The 18,189-nt window shown below is 42.5% G+C and overlaps 1 protein-coding gene across 6 annotated transcripts in view; it reads right to left on the bottom strand.

Annotated features, from left to right (window-relative positions):
• Nucleotides 1–18,189, bottom strand: part of Eml6 (EMAP like 6) — a 266,137-nt gene that overhangs the window by 33,882 nt on the left and 214,066 nt on the right. For 4 of the 6 annotated variants that reach the window (XR_008217393.1, XM_052734573.1, XM_052734572.1 and 1 more), the window contains exons 25-28: nt 12,666–12,754; nt 11,031–11,207; nt 4,940–5,141; nt 4,697–4,823 (exon numbers count right to left, since the gene is read on the bottom strand). Coding sequence is in view for 3 of the 6 variants with exons in the window: in XM_052734573.1 (XP_052590533.1) it covers nt 4,697–4,823; nt 4,940–5,141; nt 11,031–11,207; nt 12,666–12,754 (595 nt within the window). In the remaining 3 variants the exon portion in view is untranslated. The remainder of the gene's footprint in view (nt 1–4,696; nt 4,824–4,939; nt 5,142–11,030; nt 11,208–12,665; nt 12,755–18,189) is intronic. The other 2 variants (XR_008217395.1, XR_008217394.1) reach the window with 1 other exon arrangement.

Genomic DNA, 18,189 nt, shown 5'->3' with positions numbered 1-18,189 from the left:
TAAAATACTTTTAGGAAATTAGGAGGTTCTCTCTCTCTCTCTCTCTCTCTCTCTCTCTCTCTCTCTCTCTCTCTCTCTCTCTCTCCACACACACACACACACACACACACACCAGCTGAGTATCTAGACCAAATATATTTACTTAGAGCCAGTGAGATGGCTCAGCAGGGAAGCTGCTGACCCTGAAGACCTGAGTTTAACTTCCAGGACCCACATGATAAAAGGAAAGAACTGCTTTTACAGGCTGCCCTCTGGCCTGCATGGTGGCACAAATGAACCCCCTCCATGCAAATAAATGAATAAATGTAAAAAACTAAATATATCTGATACATTAGTGACTAAAAGAAGCACATAATTTTACAGTTATTCACAATTAATAAATAAAAGTACATTAAACTGGTGCTAAGGCAATGTAATTTAAGAATTAAAAACTTTGCTACATAATTTATTTTTAGAAATGCCTTTTTGGGCAAAAACCAAGCGCGAGAGGCTGGCAACAGCTCAAGACCTTTCTGAGCAAAGAATAACTGTGCCTCAGGCAAGCGAGATTTTGATTCGTGGCCACAGCTTATGCAGCTTCTGGGATAAGAACACAAAGAAAGTTGGGTTGAACTTGTTTTAGTCACAGGTGAAGTTGAAGTCCCAGATCCTTTTACTCATCAAAAGCTGCAAGTCCCAGTGCTTACTATGGGGTTTGAAAACAGTGCAGGTGTCCAATACAGGTGTACAGAGAAAACTCCAACTTAAGTGAGTGGCTGTCCCTGTGCCAATTTCCATAAAGATAGCCCAGTTTGTGCTCACGCTGTGTCTTTACCTTGAAGGTAGGTTTCTGTCTGAATGTAGGTTCCAAGTGAATATAGTAAATTAAAATCTCTATTATTACTGTCCTTCATAACAGTCTAGTTTTAAAATTTTATTATCTTTCAGTGCGTATGGGCATTTTGCCTGCATGTATATAAGTGCACTGCATGTGTACCTGGTGCCTGCAGAGGCTGGAAGAGGGTGTCACATCCCCTAGAACTGGAGTTACAGATGTTGTGAGCTGCCATGTGGTGCTGGAAATCAAATCTGGGTCCTCTGCAAGAGCAGCACGTGCTCTTAGTTACTGAGCATCTCTCCAGTCTCCTCATGGAGATGGTTAAGTTATCAGGAAACACTCGTGTTTAACAGCAGGCACTTGAAAATAAACGCCTGGCCAAGGAGATGCCCGGTGGGCAAAAGAGCTTGCTATGTGAGCACGAGGACCCACGTCAAAGCTGTCAAGTTTCAGTCAGCAAAAGCAATACAGGGGGATGTAGCCAGGATTGTGTGCCCTTCCCCACATCTCCAGCCCTTCTCCTCCAGCCTTCAGCTCCTGACTGGCTTCAGCGAATGGGAAGAACCCGCAGAGCAGACTGTGGGAGGAGAAACAACTGGGCAGGTATCACCCCACAACTGGTCATGCACCCTACATGGTTGCTGGGCAGCAGCTTCATCCAAGGTTGGGGCAGGCTGAAGGAGTCCAAGTGAAGACATATGGTAAGCTGAGGCAAAGCTGAAATGTGATTGGCATATTTCACGTGTGCTAAGTGTAGGCCAGTATTCTCTTCAGAGTAATTATTATTTTTTCCTCAATTTTCTCACTTCCCAAAATATTGGAACTGAGGGTCATATGACTTATGAAGAATAAAAAGTCACAGTATGTTAGAAGTTGTACAAGAAGGCATGATGTAGTCTCATAGCTATTTTAAAGTCAAGTATTTGAATCTAATTAGAAACAATCCATGGCTGTCTTTGGAATAAAAAATTTCAGTTGCTTCCAAATGATTGATGCAAAATGTCCTACCCCACACTCTATCACTCATTCTGATTTTTCCTGCATGATGCTTCTCTCTTCTGTGCTTAGAACTGCCTCGTCTTATCTCTGAAGTCCAGAGTCCCCTAAAGTCACTGACCAGGATGGGAGAGGCTGCTTGTTCTTGGCTCAGATTTGGATTTTCTCTCTACATGCTAACTTGATGCCCTGGCTAGCATGGGCACACTCTGCTCCCAGCATGCTGTGCAGCTGTCTCTGTGGGTAAAAGCCCTCTACAAACTGGGGCTGTCAAGCTTTTTTAAGTTATCAAGGAAATAGCTGTCTACAGAAAAGGCTTGACCCTTTCCCTGGACCTTTTACTCTTCTTAAAATGGTTTTCTTTACTACATGTTTTCTTCACTGCATTCAAGGGTGAATTATCTTTTAAAGTGACAGTAGACAAATGCTTGCTTATAACTCTACCAAGAATTTTTTCTTGTTTTTGAAAAAGAAAGACTCAATTCAGTGTGCCCTAACATAACAATTCTTCAATCTGAAAAAATAAAGAAAATAATGTGTGTTAACAAGTTTTAATCTTAAAATGGAAAACTGTTACCCTCTTCATTCCCCATCTCATACTAAATTGGACAGCATGGTTTTTTATAGAGCTGTGCAAAGAGGTAATAAGACAAGAAGTGGTTGTATGATATGTGATTTCACACCTGAAATCACACGTGGAACCAGGAGTCAGGATGGTGGTATTTTAGTGATGGGTCTCATTTCCATGTGATGCACCACTGAGTGGTGTAGAACCCAGCTTAAACACCCTTGGAATAATGGGCAAGCCAATTCTACTCAGGATGGAATGTGAAGTTGGAGAGGCTGGATACTTTATTTTTTAAAAAGATTTAACTCAGACCAAATGCCTTTCTCGGGTAGATCAATTAAGTGGCAGGCCTGTTCCTGCATTCGTGTGTGTATGTTTCTTTGTTCAGTTCTTTAACATCATTTTCTCCTTGTAGTTACTTTAAGAAGAAGAAACTATACTTTTAAAATCATTTCAGAAAAATCCATTTTTTAAGCAATAGAAAATTTTCCCTTTGCACTGTAACGTGCAATAAGGACTCAAAGGGGGGAATTAACATGTAACATGTAGTAAGGACTCAAAGGGGAGAATTAACATGTAACATGTAGTAAGGACTCAAAGGGGGGAATTAACATGTAACGTGCAATAAGGACTCAAAGGGGAGAATTAACATGTAACATGCAATAAGGACTCAAGGGGAGAATTAACATGTAACATGCAATAAGGACTCAAGAGGAGAATTAACATGTAACATGTAATAAGGACTCAAGGGGGGAATTAACATGTAACATGTAATAAGGACTCAAAGGGGGGAATTAACATGTAACATGCAATAAGGACTCAAGGGGAGAATTAACATGTAACATGCAATAAGGACTCAAGAGGAGAATTAACATGTAACATGTAATAAGGACTCAAAGAGGAAAATTAACATGTAACATGTAATAAGGACTCAAAGGGGGGAATTAACATGTAACGTGCAATAAGGACTCAAAGGGGAGAATTAACATGTAACGTGCAATAAGGACTCAAAGGGGAGAATTAACATGTAACGTGCAATAAGGACTCAAAGGGGAGAATTAACATGTAACATGTAATAAGGACTCAAGGGGGGAATTAACATGTAACATGTAGTAAGGACTCAAAGGGGAGAATTAACATGTAACATGTAGTAAGGACTCAAAGGGGAGAATTAACATGTAACATGTAGTAAGGACTCAAAGGGGAGAATTAACATGTAACATGCAGTAAGGACTCAAAGGGGAGAATTAACATGTAACGTGCAATAAGGACTCAAAGGGGAGAATTAACATGTAGCATGTAATAAGGACTCAAGAGGAGAATTAGGGTTTTCCTGCCTCAGCATCCATCTCACCGATGGTGCACCCACCACTCAGCAAGCTTACCCAAAGTCGGTCACTGAACTGAAGTGAGAGGTTGGATCTGAACCCACATCTGAGAGTAAGTGGGGAACATGTTTATCACATGGCTTCATTAGGCAGAAGGCTCTAACAAAATCAAAACTTTGAATCTCAGAATACAGTGTTGTGTCGAGGTAACCCTGATCATCCAGCCTACCTCAAGGAAAAGAGCTCACTGAGAACTTTCCAGATGTTCATCAGTCTGGGCCAGATCACTGAGATTCTCTTCTGATTCTAGTTTTCAGTAAATATTTATGCTTCCCAATTAGGGACATAGTTAATTATGTAATTACAAGCTTTGCATTTTAAAATTATACAATGTTTGGCAATTTCTCTTGTCAAACTGAAGATCAGAAAGGTACAAGATAGCCCACTACCTATGCACAGCATTCACAGGGACAAAACAAATGGGTCATGTCTGGAAATGCCAGCCCCAGCACAGAGTTGGGCAAATGAGGGCACAGTAATGGGAAGTACATCAAGTAACAGCGAATCACAGAAAGACTGGTCAGAACAGAAGGATTTCCACCACTCCGTCAACATCCCCCACCCCGCTTCAAAAGCCTGCCCTCCTGTCCTGCTGATCAGCAAGCTGTCTTGTTAGTCATGCATTCAAGGGCCTTTGGGGCTCTCTTGCTCCCTCCCCTAGGTGAGCGAAGCCCAGTCCAGCCAAATTTCTTGCCTATCCGAGCCATACACCATAACCAATCTGCATAACTGTGAATGACTCTTGGCTTGTGCTGAGGGCATTGGGCAGTTTCCTCAACTTAAGTCTGTGCATAGGTTAATACTCCATAGGCAGATAACAAAAGTCTCACTTTGATATAAATTCAAGGGCAAAGAAATGTACTCTAGTTCAAATAGGTTTGTTGTTAGGTACAAAAAAAATGCAAACAGACCTTGCAAACACCATACCTTTCTTCCATGGACACCTCTTTTAGCTGCTGGTGTGGTTTGGTGCCTTCCATTTCCCTGATGCTCACAGCATAGATCTTGGTGGTGTAGTCAATGGCTTTCTCTCTAGCAACATCACTATCATAGCCTCAAACAACAGAAAGAGATTGGGTTGTGAGCTGGTTTTCAGGTGTTCAAGGGGAGGGAGCAGAGAGAAAGGTACCATTATAATGGAAGGGAGGGACATGGCCGATTGGGACTCACCTCCATCTTCTTCTGCATCTGTATCTGACTCCTCACTATCAACTAGTTTGCTTTCCTGGGTCCCCACAAATTCCCTGGTCCAGATCATCAAGGCTGTGTCAGCACCTCCTACTGTGAGCAACACAGAGTCATTGTGCAGCCACCTCACGTTGGTGACGTGTGCGCTGTGCCCCACATACTTCTTGAATCTTGCATGCTGTCCCTGCAAATAAAGTCAGAAGCTAGCAGTTACCAGTCACGGCTCATTATTCCCATGTTTTTTTCTGTTATCTGGGATGTAACAAAACTGCTCAAAGCAGTAATTTTGCTAGTATCATGAGAATGCATGCTCTGTGCAGGCAGGGCCGGTCTCTCCATAAGACAGTGCTTGGCCCACAATAGATCTTCAACATGTATTTTTGAGATGCATTTGGGAAGTAAGGAAATACAGTTTGTCTGTGTGTCTCTCTAACATCAAACACATCAGGCCCAGAGGTGTTTAGTGTGAACTCCTGATTGACACTTCCAACCAGTCCCCATGGTGGCTTTTACATCACAACCCAGGCAAGGACGGAAGGGAGCAAGGGACCTCAAGTAATGTCTAAAACAAATGCCACAGCAGTTTCTTCCACGGACACTGGAAAGCAGAAACCACTCGAAGAACTGTTGCAAAGACAAAGCAAGCTCTTTTCCACTAGACAAATCTAAATAAATAAAACCCAGTTTTCAAGTCATTACTGGAAGCTTTTGGAGTGGGGTACTCAGGCTGCACCACTGTATCAGCAGGTGTTGAGGGGTGGAGGGTGGGTTATGCCTTTGGCTGTCCCCAGGGTTGTCTTGACAAGTTCTGGGAAGCCAGCATTGGCACCAGAGGAGCTTCCATTCTGGGCTCATGAGACACAGCCTGGCAGAAAGAGCTCTTGTGAGAGCCACTTAAAGAGGGGGTTTTTCCATCCTCTCAGTGGCTCCCAGGGAATACCTTATGCAATGTGGTAAGCCACATGAACTCCTGGGTCAGGAGCCAGGCATCGGTGTGCCAGAAGAAAATGTTAGCCAGAACTTACAAGAGGCTTCCCAAGGGCTTTGAACTGGTGTACTGGGAAGCCTGAAACAGTAGACACATGGCAGGAAACAGGGGCAAGAGCTTGGGGCTTCAGTCCTGCAGCTCTCTGGAGCTGCTGACCCTCCCTGTCACTTGGAAACTACCCAGTTCTCAACAAAGCTCATAGAGTGGTAAGACCAGAGAAGCCAACAGGCGGGCAGTATTTCCAAGGCCTCTAGCGCTCTGGGTGCCAAGATCTAATGCCCGCTTCTGGCCTCTGAAGGCACCTACACTCATGTACACATACCCAACCACTCATATATATATATATATACACATATTTTAAAAAGTAGTAAAAATAAATCTTAAAAAAGGAAGAGAAAGAAACTAAAATTTAGCAAGAGATCTGAACACACATTTCTGCAAAGAAGGACTGTGACTGTAAAAGTGAATACATAGGGATATGTTTGCCAAGTGAAGAACAATGCCTGGAAGATGTGCCTAGTACCTAGGGGAAAAAGCAGTAGGTAAGATGACCAAGAAGACAATTTAAGATATTCTAGCTAACAAATGAAGTTTGCATTTTGGACACAGGAGAGTGTTGTGAATAAGAACTCCATGCATTGCCTCTCTGAAGCAAGGTTCATTCTATAGCCAGCCCAACCTCACACTTAGGATACTTCCATGCCAGCCTATAAGGTACCAGGATTGTAGACATGCACGACCACACCTGATTTTGCTGTCTTATTTATTTATTTATTTTGATTTTTTGAGACAGGGTTTCTTTGTGTAGCCCTGGCTGTCCTAGAACTTGCTCTGTAGACCAGGCTGGCTTCAAACTCACAGAGATCTGCCTGCCTCTGCCTCCTGAGTGCTGGGATTAAAGGTGTGTGCTACCAGGCCTGGCTTTCATGTCTCTTTTTATAACTCACTAACTCTGTTAGACCAGTGTTCCATGCTTATGAATTCATTCAGCTTTACTTCTGTATAGCTCCTCTTTCCACAAACACTCACAGTGCAGTTAGGAAGGAGGACACACACTCACAGCGCAGTTAGGAAGGAGGACACACACTCACAGTGCACTGATGTGTTTGGAGGGAGGACACACACTCACAGTACAGTTAGGAAGGAGGACATATACTCACAGTGCAGTTAGGGCTGTGATGTGTTTGGAAGGAGGACACACACTCATTCACAGTGCAGTTAGGGCTATGATGTATTCAGTTAATAGTGAATTTGTTCAATAGACCCAGAGCAGGTGAAGGAGCAACTATACTCATCAGCATAGTGTACACTAATTGGGTAAGGGAAGTGAGCTAGAAAAGCTAGATTTAAAAAAATAGGGAGAACTAAATATGGCTATACAGACCTGCAATACCAATACTTGGAAGGCAGAAGCAGGAGGAACATAGTAAATTCAAGGCCAGCCTGATATATATGGGCAGTGGGGTGAGGTGAAGAGAAAGAAGGCTTAATAGTTAAGAGTGCCTCCTGCTCCTCCAGTGGACTGGAGTTCTATTCCTAACAGCCATGTTAGCCACTCAAACCACCTTTGACTCCAGTTCCAGGTCATCTAAGGCCCCTTTCTGGCCTCTGAAGGCACTTGTACTCATATACACACATAATTTTTAAAATAATAAAAATAAACCAGAGAGAAAGACAAACAGACACACACACACAGAGAGAGAGAGAGAGAGAGAGAGAGAGAGAGAGAGAGAGAGAGAGAGAGAGAGAAAGAAAGAAAGAGAGAGAGAGAGACAGAGAACAAAGGACCTGAACAGACTTTTCTGCAAAAACAAAACCAAACCAAAAAAACTGATATGGAAATGAGAAATGGTATGAAAAGCCATTCAACTTCACTTATCAGGGGAATGCAAATTGAAACCATAGGAGATATCACCACATATGTTAGGACAACTGGTACCCAAGAGACAAAAGAACAAGTGTTTAGGAGGATGTGGAGAAAAGGGACACGGACGTAAATGCTAAGATAATGTTGGTGAGAATGCAGATTGGTACAGTATTATGGAAAACAGTATCAGGTTCCTCAAAAATTCACAAATATAAACCACTGTGTTCTATTTGCTACTTCTCCAGCCCCAATCTTTTTTTTTTTTTTTTTTTTTTTAGGTTGTGGAGACTAAATGCTGTACTTGCAAGTGTCAGGCAAGCACTGTCCACTGACCCTCCACCTGAGCTGTGTCTGTGGACTGTCCGAGTTCCTCTGGGTTTCAGTTACTAACCCTTTATCAGACACTGCGAATGTTCTCTCACTTTGGTGGCTGATTTTTCACTTCTTTGATAATTTCCACTGTTGTGTATAGTGTTTTTAGTTTAGTATAGTCTCACTTGCTTATTTCTGCCCTTGTTTGTTTTTGGTTTTGGTGTAATATCTAAGATCCTGCCCCGGAACTCTGTAAGCCTGAAGGGCACAGCTTAGATGACTGCCCCAGGCATCCCACCTGAACAAGAGTGAAAAACAACGGTACCACAGGGTTTCAGCTGAGAATTTCCCAAACCTTGAGTCAAACCAAGGCATCACATTTTTTAAAAATTGTCCTAAAAGAAGTTTCATTTTAAAATGAAGAGTGGAGGGCTGAAGAGATGGCTCAGTTAATAAATGCCTTCCACTCAAGCATGAGGACTTGAGTTTGTATCCCCAACTCCCACGTAAAAATCTGGGCATGGTCATAGACTTTGTCACCTTACTCCTGGGGCAGATTCCTGGAGCTTCCTTGTTAGGGATCTAGCCAGTTGTTAAGCTCTAGGCTTAGGGAGAGACTCCGTCTCAAAAACCAAAGTAGAGAGCTGGAGAGATGACTCATCAGTTAAGAGCACTGGCTGCTCTTCCAAAGGACCCAGGTTTGATTCCCAGCACCCATATGGTGCTCACAACACCTATAACTCTAATTCCAGGGACTGGATGCCTTCTCTGGCTTCCAAGGGTACAAGCACACTTGTGATGCATAGACACATATGCAGGCAAAACACCCCCGCATGTAGTTTTTTTTTTAATTAAAAAATAAGATAGAAAGTAATAGAGGAAGATATCTAACATGCACCTCTGGTCATCATATATAAGCATGTACACATACACTCACATATGTATAACATACACACATACATATAAAAAAATTAAAAGTAGAAGAATCAAGGAAAATGGCTGCTGAGAACTGAACTCTGACCAAATAGGCAAGGTGAGGGGAAGTAATGGATCACTGGGTGAAGGCTAATGAATGTGGGATGAACAGTAATGTCTGCACTGGACATGTCATTAGAAAAGGCTTCTGACAGTGATGATGTGACCAGGTCTAACAAAAGAGAACAAAACCAAAAAACATCCGAAAGACCTGGAGTGGGTGCTGAGGAAACCTGTGTGCTTCATTTTAAACGTGTCAGTTTTGCATGAACCAGAAAAGGGAAGTAAAACCAAGAAAAACAGGGAAGTTAAGAAGACTTCTTAGGATAGATGTTACAGTAACAGACAGAAAATTTACTTATTTCCTCTATCAAAAAGAATGTCCTTCCAAAGGGGAAAGCCAGCCCATGAACTATCAAATGTGACCACAAACAATGCTGTTAATACCTAGGAATTTAGGAACCAGAAGAGGTGGTATCAGACACAGGAAGGCCGCTCCTGCAAACAAGCAGGCACTGGGAAGTATTGACTCGTGAGCTGATGCAATCTGGGATGAGATGTTAGACAGGCGTTCAATAAGGGATTTGGAGGGCAGGACCCATGACTGTGAACTGATTTTACCTCTTCTGTTGGGTGGGTCCTTAGGAGAAACTGGGGATGACAGAGACACAATAAGCATGACTTTTAGCTATATGTTTACAATATTTTTTATTGTATGTTTGTTTTGAGACATATAGTCCTGGCTGGTCTCAAACTTGCTTGGTAGCCAATGCTGGCTGGAAGCCCCTTATACTGTGTCTGTTTTTCAAGTGCTGGAATTACAGCATGTTCTTCCAGCTGGTTCATTTCATCAAGTATTTTAATGATGTCTTGGAGGAGGCTATAGTACTGTACAGCTAGAGAGTTTTAAATATCTGTTATCAGTTACAGTACTGAAATTAAATGTAGATTGACACATGGAACGGACACTGATGGGGGCATCTGGCACTGGTGTTTGACTGTTATCTCTTTCCATGATTTAGAAATAAGAATGTAAAACCAAGATGGCATGATGCTAGAACAGAGTAAGCAGTCCTGAAGGCATTTGAAAGATGTGGCTAGGATAGACAAGCTAAACAAGATAAAAGCTCTCTTGGTATAGACACAAAACTATAACCAGAGTTCAGAAACTAGATTCTGCAAGTACAGGGTAGAACATGAACACTTCTGAGAATGACAGCTACACGTATAGTTCAGCTACAATTTCAACTCAACTGCTGAAGTTTTAATTTTATTCAATGAAACTGTAAAGTCAAAACCAAGAAGCTAATAGTCTGGCTGTGCTGTGAGCTAGTCAGGTTCTATCTGAAGCACTGGTTCAGTTCTAGGAAGCTGGAGAAGGGACTGATGATGTCAGCATAGAGGGAGAGGCAGCTAGAAATCATGCCATATGGGAAATGGCTGAAGGAAGCTGATGCCCAGACAGGAGGAGATGAGCCTGCAGGGTACAATGCTCCTACATATAAAGGCTGTCAGAGGGCTGGAAAGATGTCTCAGTGATCAAGGGGCAAGTGCAGGCTGCAAACAGGAGCTCACCTCGGGGTCAAGTAATGCCTGTTAACAGCAGAAGCTGCTTAAAGACAACCGTGCTGCTTTCAGTGACAGCAAGTTCCTGGTCTCTGGAACTGTGCTAGAAAGGCAGAGTGTGAGATGTAAAGACGAGACCACAGTTCATACGAGTAGGGTTGCAGGACCTCTATGTCATGAGAATTTCACATAAGTCATTCACTTAAACACAGCACGAGGGAGGTTTCTACACAGCATTACAGAAGTAATAAATATTATTTCTCACTGCCCATGCATTCAAATAAAAAATGTCCACTCAGGTGCAACAGATAAATTTAGGTCAACTAATGAAATAGATCAAATCTATAATAAACATGCAATATTACCTTGACAGGATATGAAAAAAGCTTAACAAAACCAAAATCATCCCCAGTGGCTAAGAGGGAGCCATCTTTAGTAAGACTGGCAGCATTGACATCAGTCACGTCGCTGTGTGCTGGCCAGATTCCTTCACAGGTGGGCCCTAGGACACAGGTCCATGTGTCCCATTCTATCTTCTCAATCTGCAGGAGGATGAAAGAGTGTGATCATTTTGTATAGCCTTATTTCTTTTTGTTTTATTTAAGAGAAACAACTTTTCAAATGAATAGTTGTAGATGACAAACTTTGGTTGCTGAGCCCCAATTCTTAACTGCCATTGTTGTTATTGTTGTTCTTTTTTATGAGACAGGGTCTTAGTCTGTAGCCTATGCTGGGCTTGAACTCTCAGAAATCCTCCTGTCTCAGCCTCCCAAGTATTGACATTACTGGCACAAGCACTGTATCCAGCAACTGAGTTGCATATTTAAAGTAGTATTGCCATTTCTCAATAAGCCAATACTACAATCAAATATACTCAAATGTTTTTTTCTAGATCAAGAGCATACTTTGGAATTTTGGAACTCTGACCACAATAAAGGTTTGTGAGGTTTTAACTAGATTTTTAATCACTGTATAATCCATGAACTAGATCAGCTATTTTCAGCCCCGGCAGTGACACCTTATTCCAGATCATTCTTTGTTGTGTTATAATGGTCTATGCAGGTCGCCATGTTTAACAGCATGCCTGGCCTTCACCCCTTGGATGTCAGTACCACCCTTCTCCATGGGCACCAACAAATGTTCCTGGGGGCAAACTACTCTGGCTAAGAATTATTGAGATAGTAAATTAAAACAAATCTTTCTTTAAAAATATTTCAGTGTGTGTATATGCATGTGAGTCAGGGGTACTCATGCTACAGTGTATATGGGGAGTCGGTACTCTCCTTCCACTTTCTGATTTCTGAGGATTGAACTTAGATTACCAGCATTAGCAGCAAGTACCAGACTCTAAGTTTTTCATAGGCTTGATCTCAATTATTAAAAAATTACATGTAGAGCAAAGGGCATAGGGAAAACACAGGGAAAAGAAAACAGTTTCTGTTTCAGAAAGTATCTTCCATTATCATTAGGGATAATATTATTTATTACTACAAATAAACACTGAGAAAATATCTAAAAAATTACATTCATATAAAGCATTACACAAAATGGCATGATGCATGGAAAAGGTGACATGTGCCATTCAGTTTGTTAGCATACTCAGTGTCTTCAGGAAACAGGACTGAGCAGAACGCCATCACGATGTCAGCGACACAGTCATCCCTTGTCCTCAGAAATTAAAAAGTCTAAAGGTAGGCAGCAACCTGTGTTCTTAGTTAAGACAGACAGGCTTGATTAGAATGCATATTTTCCAACAAAGGCAAAATATCTTTTTTAAATATATAACTTATTTTTATTTTATGTGCATTGGTGTTTTGCCTGCATGTATGTCTGTGTGACAGTGTCAGAAGCCTTGGAACTGGAGTTACAGACAGTTGAGCTGCCATGTGGATACTGGGAACTGAACCCAGGGCCTTTGGAAGAGCAGCTTGTGCTCTTAACTGCTGAGCCATCTCTCCAGCCCCCAAATATCTTTTAAAATCTTTATGTAGGACTGTTACCTCTGAGGGCCTTATTATATGTCTTTTGCCTCTTGGAGCTTCAAAGAAAAGTTGTTCTTTGGCACCTGAATTAACTTGCAGCAATTTCCCTGTTATGGTAGAAATAAGAGAGTGAATTAAACTGTGCATTTACTATTTTGTTATAAAATGCTAAGCATGGCTGCCACAACTTTATTCATTTTAATTTGTCTCATAAATTGAGTTAAGTATATGTTATATTATTTCAAAAAGCACATAAATATCAACACACTACTTGGATAATGCCCAAAGCTCTAATTTAAAAAATATGGCCCTTATAAATTTGACTTTAAGTGTCTGTCAGATAGCACAAGAACCTAGGCTGGTCTTTTGTTTGGCAGCACTAAAATGAGCTATGATTTTCCAAGCCCTGACAAGGTAAAACTTTCCACTCCTTTTCCCCACTGCTGTCTAACACGTAGATGGAGTAAAGGCAAACTGTTCTGGCATTGAAAGTGAGAGTCTTGTGAGAAAGTTAGAGATAAGAAAGACAAATACTGACCCCCTAACCTTGTCTTAGGGAAGACTTCAAAAGGAGAAAGAGGGGATCCTCCAACAAAATGTTGAGTGAATGGCTTTTCAGCCATCCGGATATACAACTATGGTCTCATTCACTGTGACTGATGTTGAAAAAGCTTCAACTTCTAAATGCTCCTCCTCCAAGGGCAGCAATCCTTCATGAATGGAAAGTGTCATGTGTTGGAATACGGAATCTACTATTTTTTGCAATGGTTTAATTATGGAAAATTTCAGTTGGGCTTGGACATGAGAATACTTTAGAGAACCATGAATGTCTAGCTTCCCCAGCTAGGAACTCACTTGACTTAGGACCCTCTGTTGACTGCCTCTGCCCAGACAGCATGCTTTGATCTGTAAACAATTTACATAAAGTGCTGTTCCCCGCCCCCCCCCCCCCCAACTCTTGGGAAAAATAATACCCAAAGATTCCTCTGTGCTTCACATGCTATCTATAACATTTATTACTTGGTCTGAAACCTAAAGAAGGTTTCCAAGTGATGAACTAAGAAATGAGGTTCTCCAGACTCTTCACTGCTGATCTGAGCTAATAGTTTCTAATTTGGTAAGGTATCACATGACTGGGGTGGGGCTGCCTAGACTCTGAGGATTGAAGGGATCTGAAAGGGGGGCCTCTGAGACAGACATAATTTGCAGATTTTATGACTAAACATGCGAAAATGGACAAAGAGAAAGAAAGAAATGAGGGGGATTTAAGTGAGTGCTCACTGTTCCCCAGAAGGAAGTGAGCAATCATTACTTTTCTAATGAACTAAATATATCTGCAAAGAAAGTATGTTATTAGGACTTTCAAAAGTGATTGTAAAATACGTGGGAAGCAAATTAAAATTTCAGGTAAGACATTTTCTAAATGCAGCCATTCCTTGATGACTCCTGAATTATAAGATATTAGAAAACTCAGGATTCTAAGTCCTACATCATCATAACTCTCTTTACTAACTACAGTTTTAAAGATCATACTTCACAGTTAAACCTCCAGATACTGAGCTAACAAGGTGAGGAACAGAGTGCAAGAGCATTAGAGACTCAAGGCAGACACACACAAGAAGTGCCACACAATGCCAGACACCTGTGGGCATTCACTGCCCTTCCCCTTCCTTGAGAACCATCTCAACTGAAGGCAAGTTTAACTCTGGTGACAGATGCTGACCCAAGAGAACCAAAGCCCACACTGGGCAAGGCAATAAAAATTGTCTCTCCCCAAGAGTTGGCATCCAGTGGGTGTCCTGCTGGGATGAGGTGTGGGTTCTAGAGCTGAGATTGACATTTGGGAGCAACTGAGACTGGGCAGTGTGCAAGTGAGTCAGGGAAGGTTTGAGTGTACAACAGGGGCAAAGTTATACACGGGACCCAGAGGAGCAGCGGTGTGATCAGCTGCCCCGAGCAGGAAAGGAGAGAGTGACTGCTTGGTTCATTTCCCAGAAATTTCCATTTCATTCTTTTTGTTTGTTTGTTTGTTTTTTCAAGACAGAATTTATCTATGTAGCCCTGGCTGTCCTGGAACTCACTTTGTAGACCAGGCTGACCTCAAACTCAGAGATCCAACTGCCTCTGCCTCCTGAGTGCTGGGATTAAAGGCATGTGCTACCATGCTTAGCTTACAGTCCATTCATAAAGCAGTTCCTTAGGTATTGCTTCCTGCTCTTGGAGGCTATGAAGCACTCTACATCTTTCCAATAAACTCATCCTTCATCATCATTTTGAAATTTCAGCTAGTTTGAGTGGGTTTCTGTTCCTTGAAAGACAGACTATGAATTAAAAACAACTACTTTCATGTTTAAGAAAGCCATGTGGGCATGTGTTTTCTCCCTTCTTTTAATAATTATATGGTAGGAATAGTTAGGTCACCATATTTCCTCTCCCTCTGCCCACTGTGTACTCTCTTTCTTTGTTTTCTCTTCTTATCCCTGCCCTGCCCCACAGAAATCTGAGGACAAGGAGCAGAAGCAAACACAAAAAGTCTGTACCATCTATATATTATTGTCCCCAAATAATAGAAACTGAATTCTTTCAGAACTCACATTTTCATCACTAGAAAAGTCTTCTCATACAGAAAAATAGAACAGAAAAAAAATAAAACAAACAAACAAAAACCTGTCCTCATAGATAAGGAGAGATAGCCAATCACACATAGCAAAAGCCACATGCATTAGCCCAGTTGCCACATATCTTACAAGTCAGGATAATTCCAGAATTGTACTACATGGATCAAACTTGCCAGGCCATTTGAAGTGAAAATAGAAACAAAATGTCTTGTGAAGGTTCTAACTGTTGATTGGCTAAAGATAATTTAGTCCTACTGTTTTCAGAAATGAACTTTTACTATCTACAATACATCCCGTGTTTTGCCTCTCCCCATGTATTCTTTTCTCTAGTATTCCATGCATGAGCCTTCATTTGGGGAACTGACGTTCCTGCAAAAACAAATGAGCCTGCTGTTGCCATGGTCACGAAGGCTGCTGAGGCTGAGGCTGAGGCTGCGCCTGCGCCTGCGCCTACGCCACCCCCACCCCTGCTGAGCCAGCTGGCTCTAGCAGATGCTTTCACTATTTCTGACAAACAAACCCCTGCATCTAAATTTCGCTCTTTACCTTCCATGTTTTCAAGGACTCTGCTATGAAAAGCATGGCACATTCCTGAGATGTAGCACTTTGGAACCCGGGATATCTGGATGACAGATAGTTGACAGCTGATGGGACTTAGTTAAACTACGCAAGAGGCCTGGGTGCACCTGCTCCCATTCTCAAGATGGTTTAGACTCTAAAAACACAAGTATTCTACTGTGCTCTCAAGCCATAGGGATCACTGGGTCTGACATCTTCTCCTGACTGAAGGCCCTTTTGGAAAGGGTCTTCAAACACTCTGGCCTCTCCCTCCTCTTGCTCTGAGTGCCTCCCCAGTCCTGGGGGCTGGCCTTGGGTAAAATAGAGGACAGTAAGATATTTCCCATCTCCCTCACCAAGTGATGGCTCCATTCTGAGTCACTTTACACAGACTCAACACCTGCTCTACCCCTAGCAACAACCTGGTCATGGATACAAAGATCTTGGTTTTTCCGTCCCAGCTTTTTCTTCTTCAGTCTCCAGCATGCGAGGTAAGGCCTACACACATGCAAGAACAAAATTGACCCAATTCTCCAAATGTAAACTCAAACCACAGTATGGGATCAGCTTGTGTCTATTAAGAGACTTACTAGCCAAACAGAGAAAATTCAAGTGTTAAGAAGGGTGTGAATGACTGGAACCCTTGTGTGCTGCTGCTGGAGAGAAGGCCAAGGGGTGCAGCTTCTGTGAAGAACAGTAGAAAGATGTCTCAGGAAACTGCCAACAGACCTAACTACTTCTGTCGCTGGGTACATACCCCAGGCATTGATAACAGGGGCTTGAAAGACACTTGTGCGCCCAGGTTCACGACAGCATTGTTCACAATAGCAAGTGTGGAGACAACCTAGGTGTGTATCAACAGATAAACACAAAAGCAGAAGGTGGTGTAGACACATAGTCAGTTATCACCTGCCTTAGGAAGGGAATTCTGGTACAGGCTGCAACATGGCGGTGTCCCTGAGGACACCACATGGAGGGAGATGGGTGAGTAACAAAAAGACAGCACTGTGGGATTGTTACTAAGATGAGGTGCATAGAGAAGTCAATTTCAAAAGGCAGGAAAGGAAGTTCCTAGGGACTGACGGGAGAGCTGTCGTTTGCTGGGTAAAAAGTTCTAGTCCTACAAGACGAAGTGAGTTCTGGAGGTGGATAATAGTAACGGCCACACAACAATGAGAATATATTCCATGCTTGAACTGTATATTTAATAATGGTAAAATGTTTATGTATTTTCCATCTAAAATCTCTTTAAAATCTTCCAAATCAAAACTTCATGTACCCCATTTTTCTGTTGGTCCTTCACTTCCACATAAAACTACTGGTGGGTTTTATCCCCTAACAGTGACGGCAGAAGGGTGATTTCACACCTCATGTCAGATGCTGCAGCTCTGTGTGTGGTGGGCTCTGAACAGTCATCTTATCCTAGCACACAAAGGGAAGAAGCAATAGGGGCAACCATTGCCTTCTTGAGTTGTTAAAGCAATAGAACAGAGAATATAAAAGAAGTAGGTAGTGAGAGGCAGTGTTCCCACTTGCTCTTTGGCCTTCCCAACTCTAGGGGACTCAAGTAGCCGTGCTCCTGCCTGACCACAAGTTCATCCCACACCCTTGCCTCTCTGCCTGTCTGGCATGGCCCTGACCAGAAAGCCAGGGGGGGTTATCTGATTTCCATCTGCCCTCGTTGGGGCTGGCACCTCTTACAATAAGTCACATGTTTTCCTTTCTATCTACTGTTAAAAAACTCCTGCAGGCCATAGAGCTCAAAGAAAGTTCAAATTCCAGTGCAGCAAATCTAGACACAGCTGAACAACTTCCTGGCCCAGTCTATGACTATCTACAAAAAATTCTTGAAATAAGGTATCCAGAGTCTCTGCAGGAACTTCTGCTCAGACCCTTGTCAGCTTTCTCTGACTTTTATTAGTTGCTTTTGGGAATGCCCAACTCAAAATAACCTGGAGCTCCCCAATGCCTCCAGAATAGAATTCCACATGAACTAGCATGGCGGAAGGGTCCTTTCCTCCACTGCTCAGCCAAGCATTACTTACCACTTCTTACCCCCCCCCCCCCCCCCCCCCCCCCCCCCCGTCCCCCCCTTCTCAGCTCTGTACACCACGTTCCTTTGCTATCTGGTATCTTGCATTTCCCTTGGCACTCAGAACACACACCGGACTTTTCGTCCACAGCAGGCTATGACTTCTTTGCAGATGAGGATCCTGCCCACTCCTAAATGCTTACTCCAGGCTAACATCAATCAACTCTCTAGGATCCCACAGTAAACCCCTGTATAGCACTTACAGTCCACCCCAATACTGACATGGCCCATCCCAAGTCTCCTCACTACTTCCTCTAGGACTCACAGCTTCTCA

This window comes from Peromyscus californicus, unplaced genomic scaffold (assembly GCF_007827085.1).
Source record: "Peromyscus californicus insignis strain IS unplaced genomic scaffold, ASM782708v3 Scaffold_13__1_contigs__length_99412109, whole genome shotgun sequence".
Lineage (NCBI taxonomy): Eukaryota > Metazoa > Chordata > Mammalia > Rodentia > Cricetidae > Peromyscus > Peromyscus californicus.
This window is presented reverse-complemented; position numbering and strand designations above follow the sequence as displayed.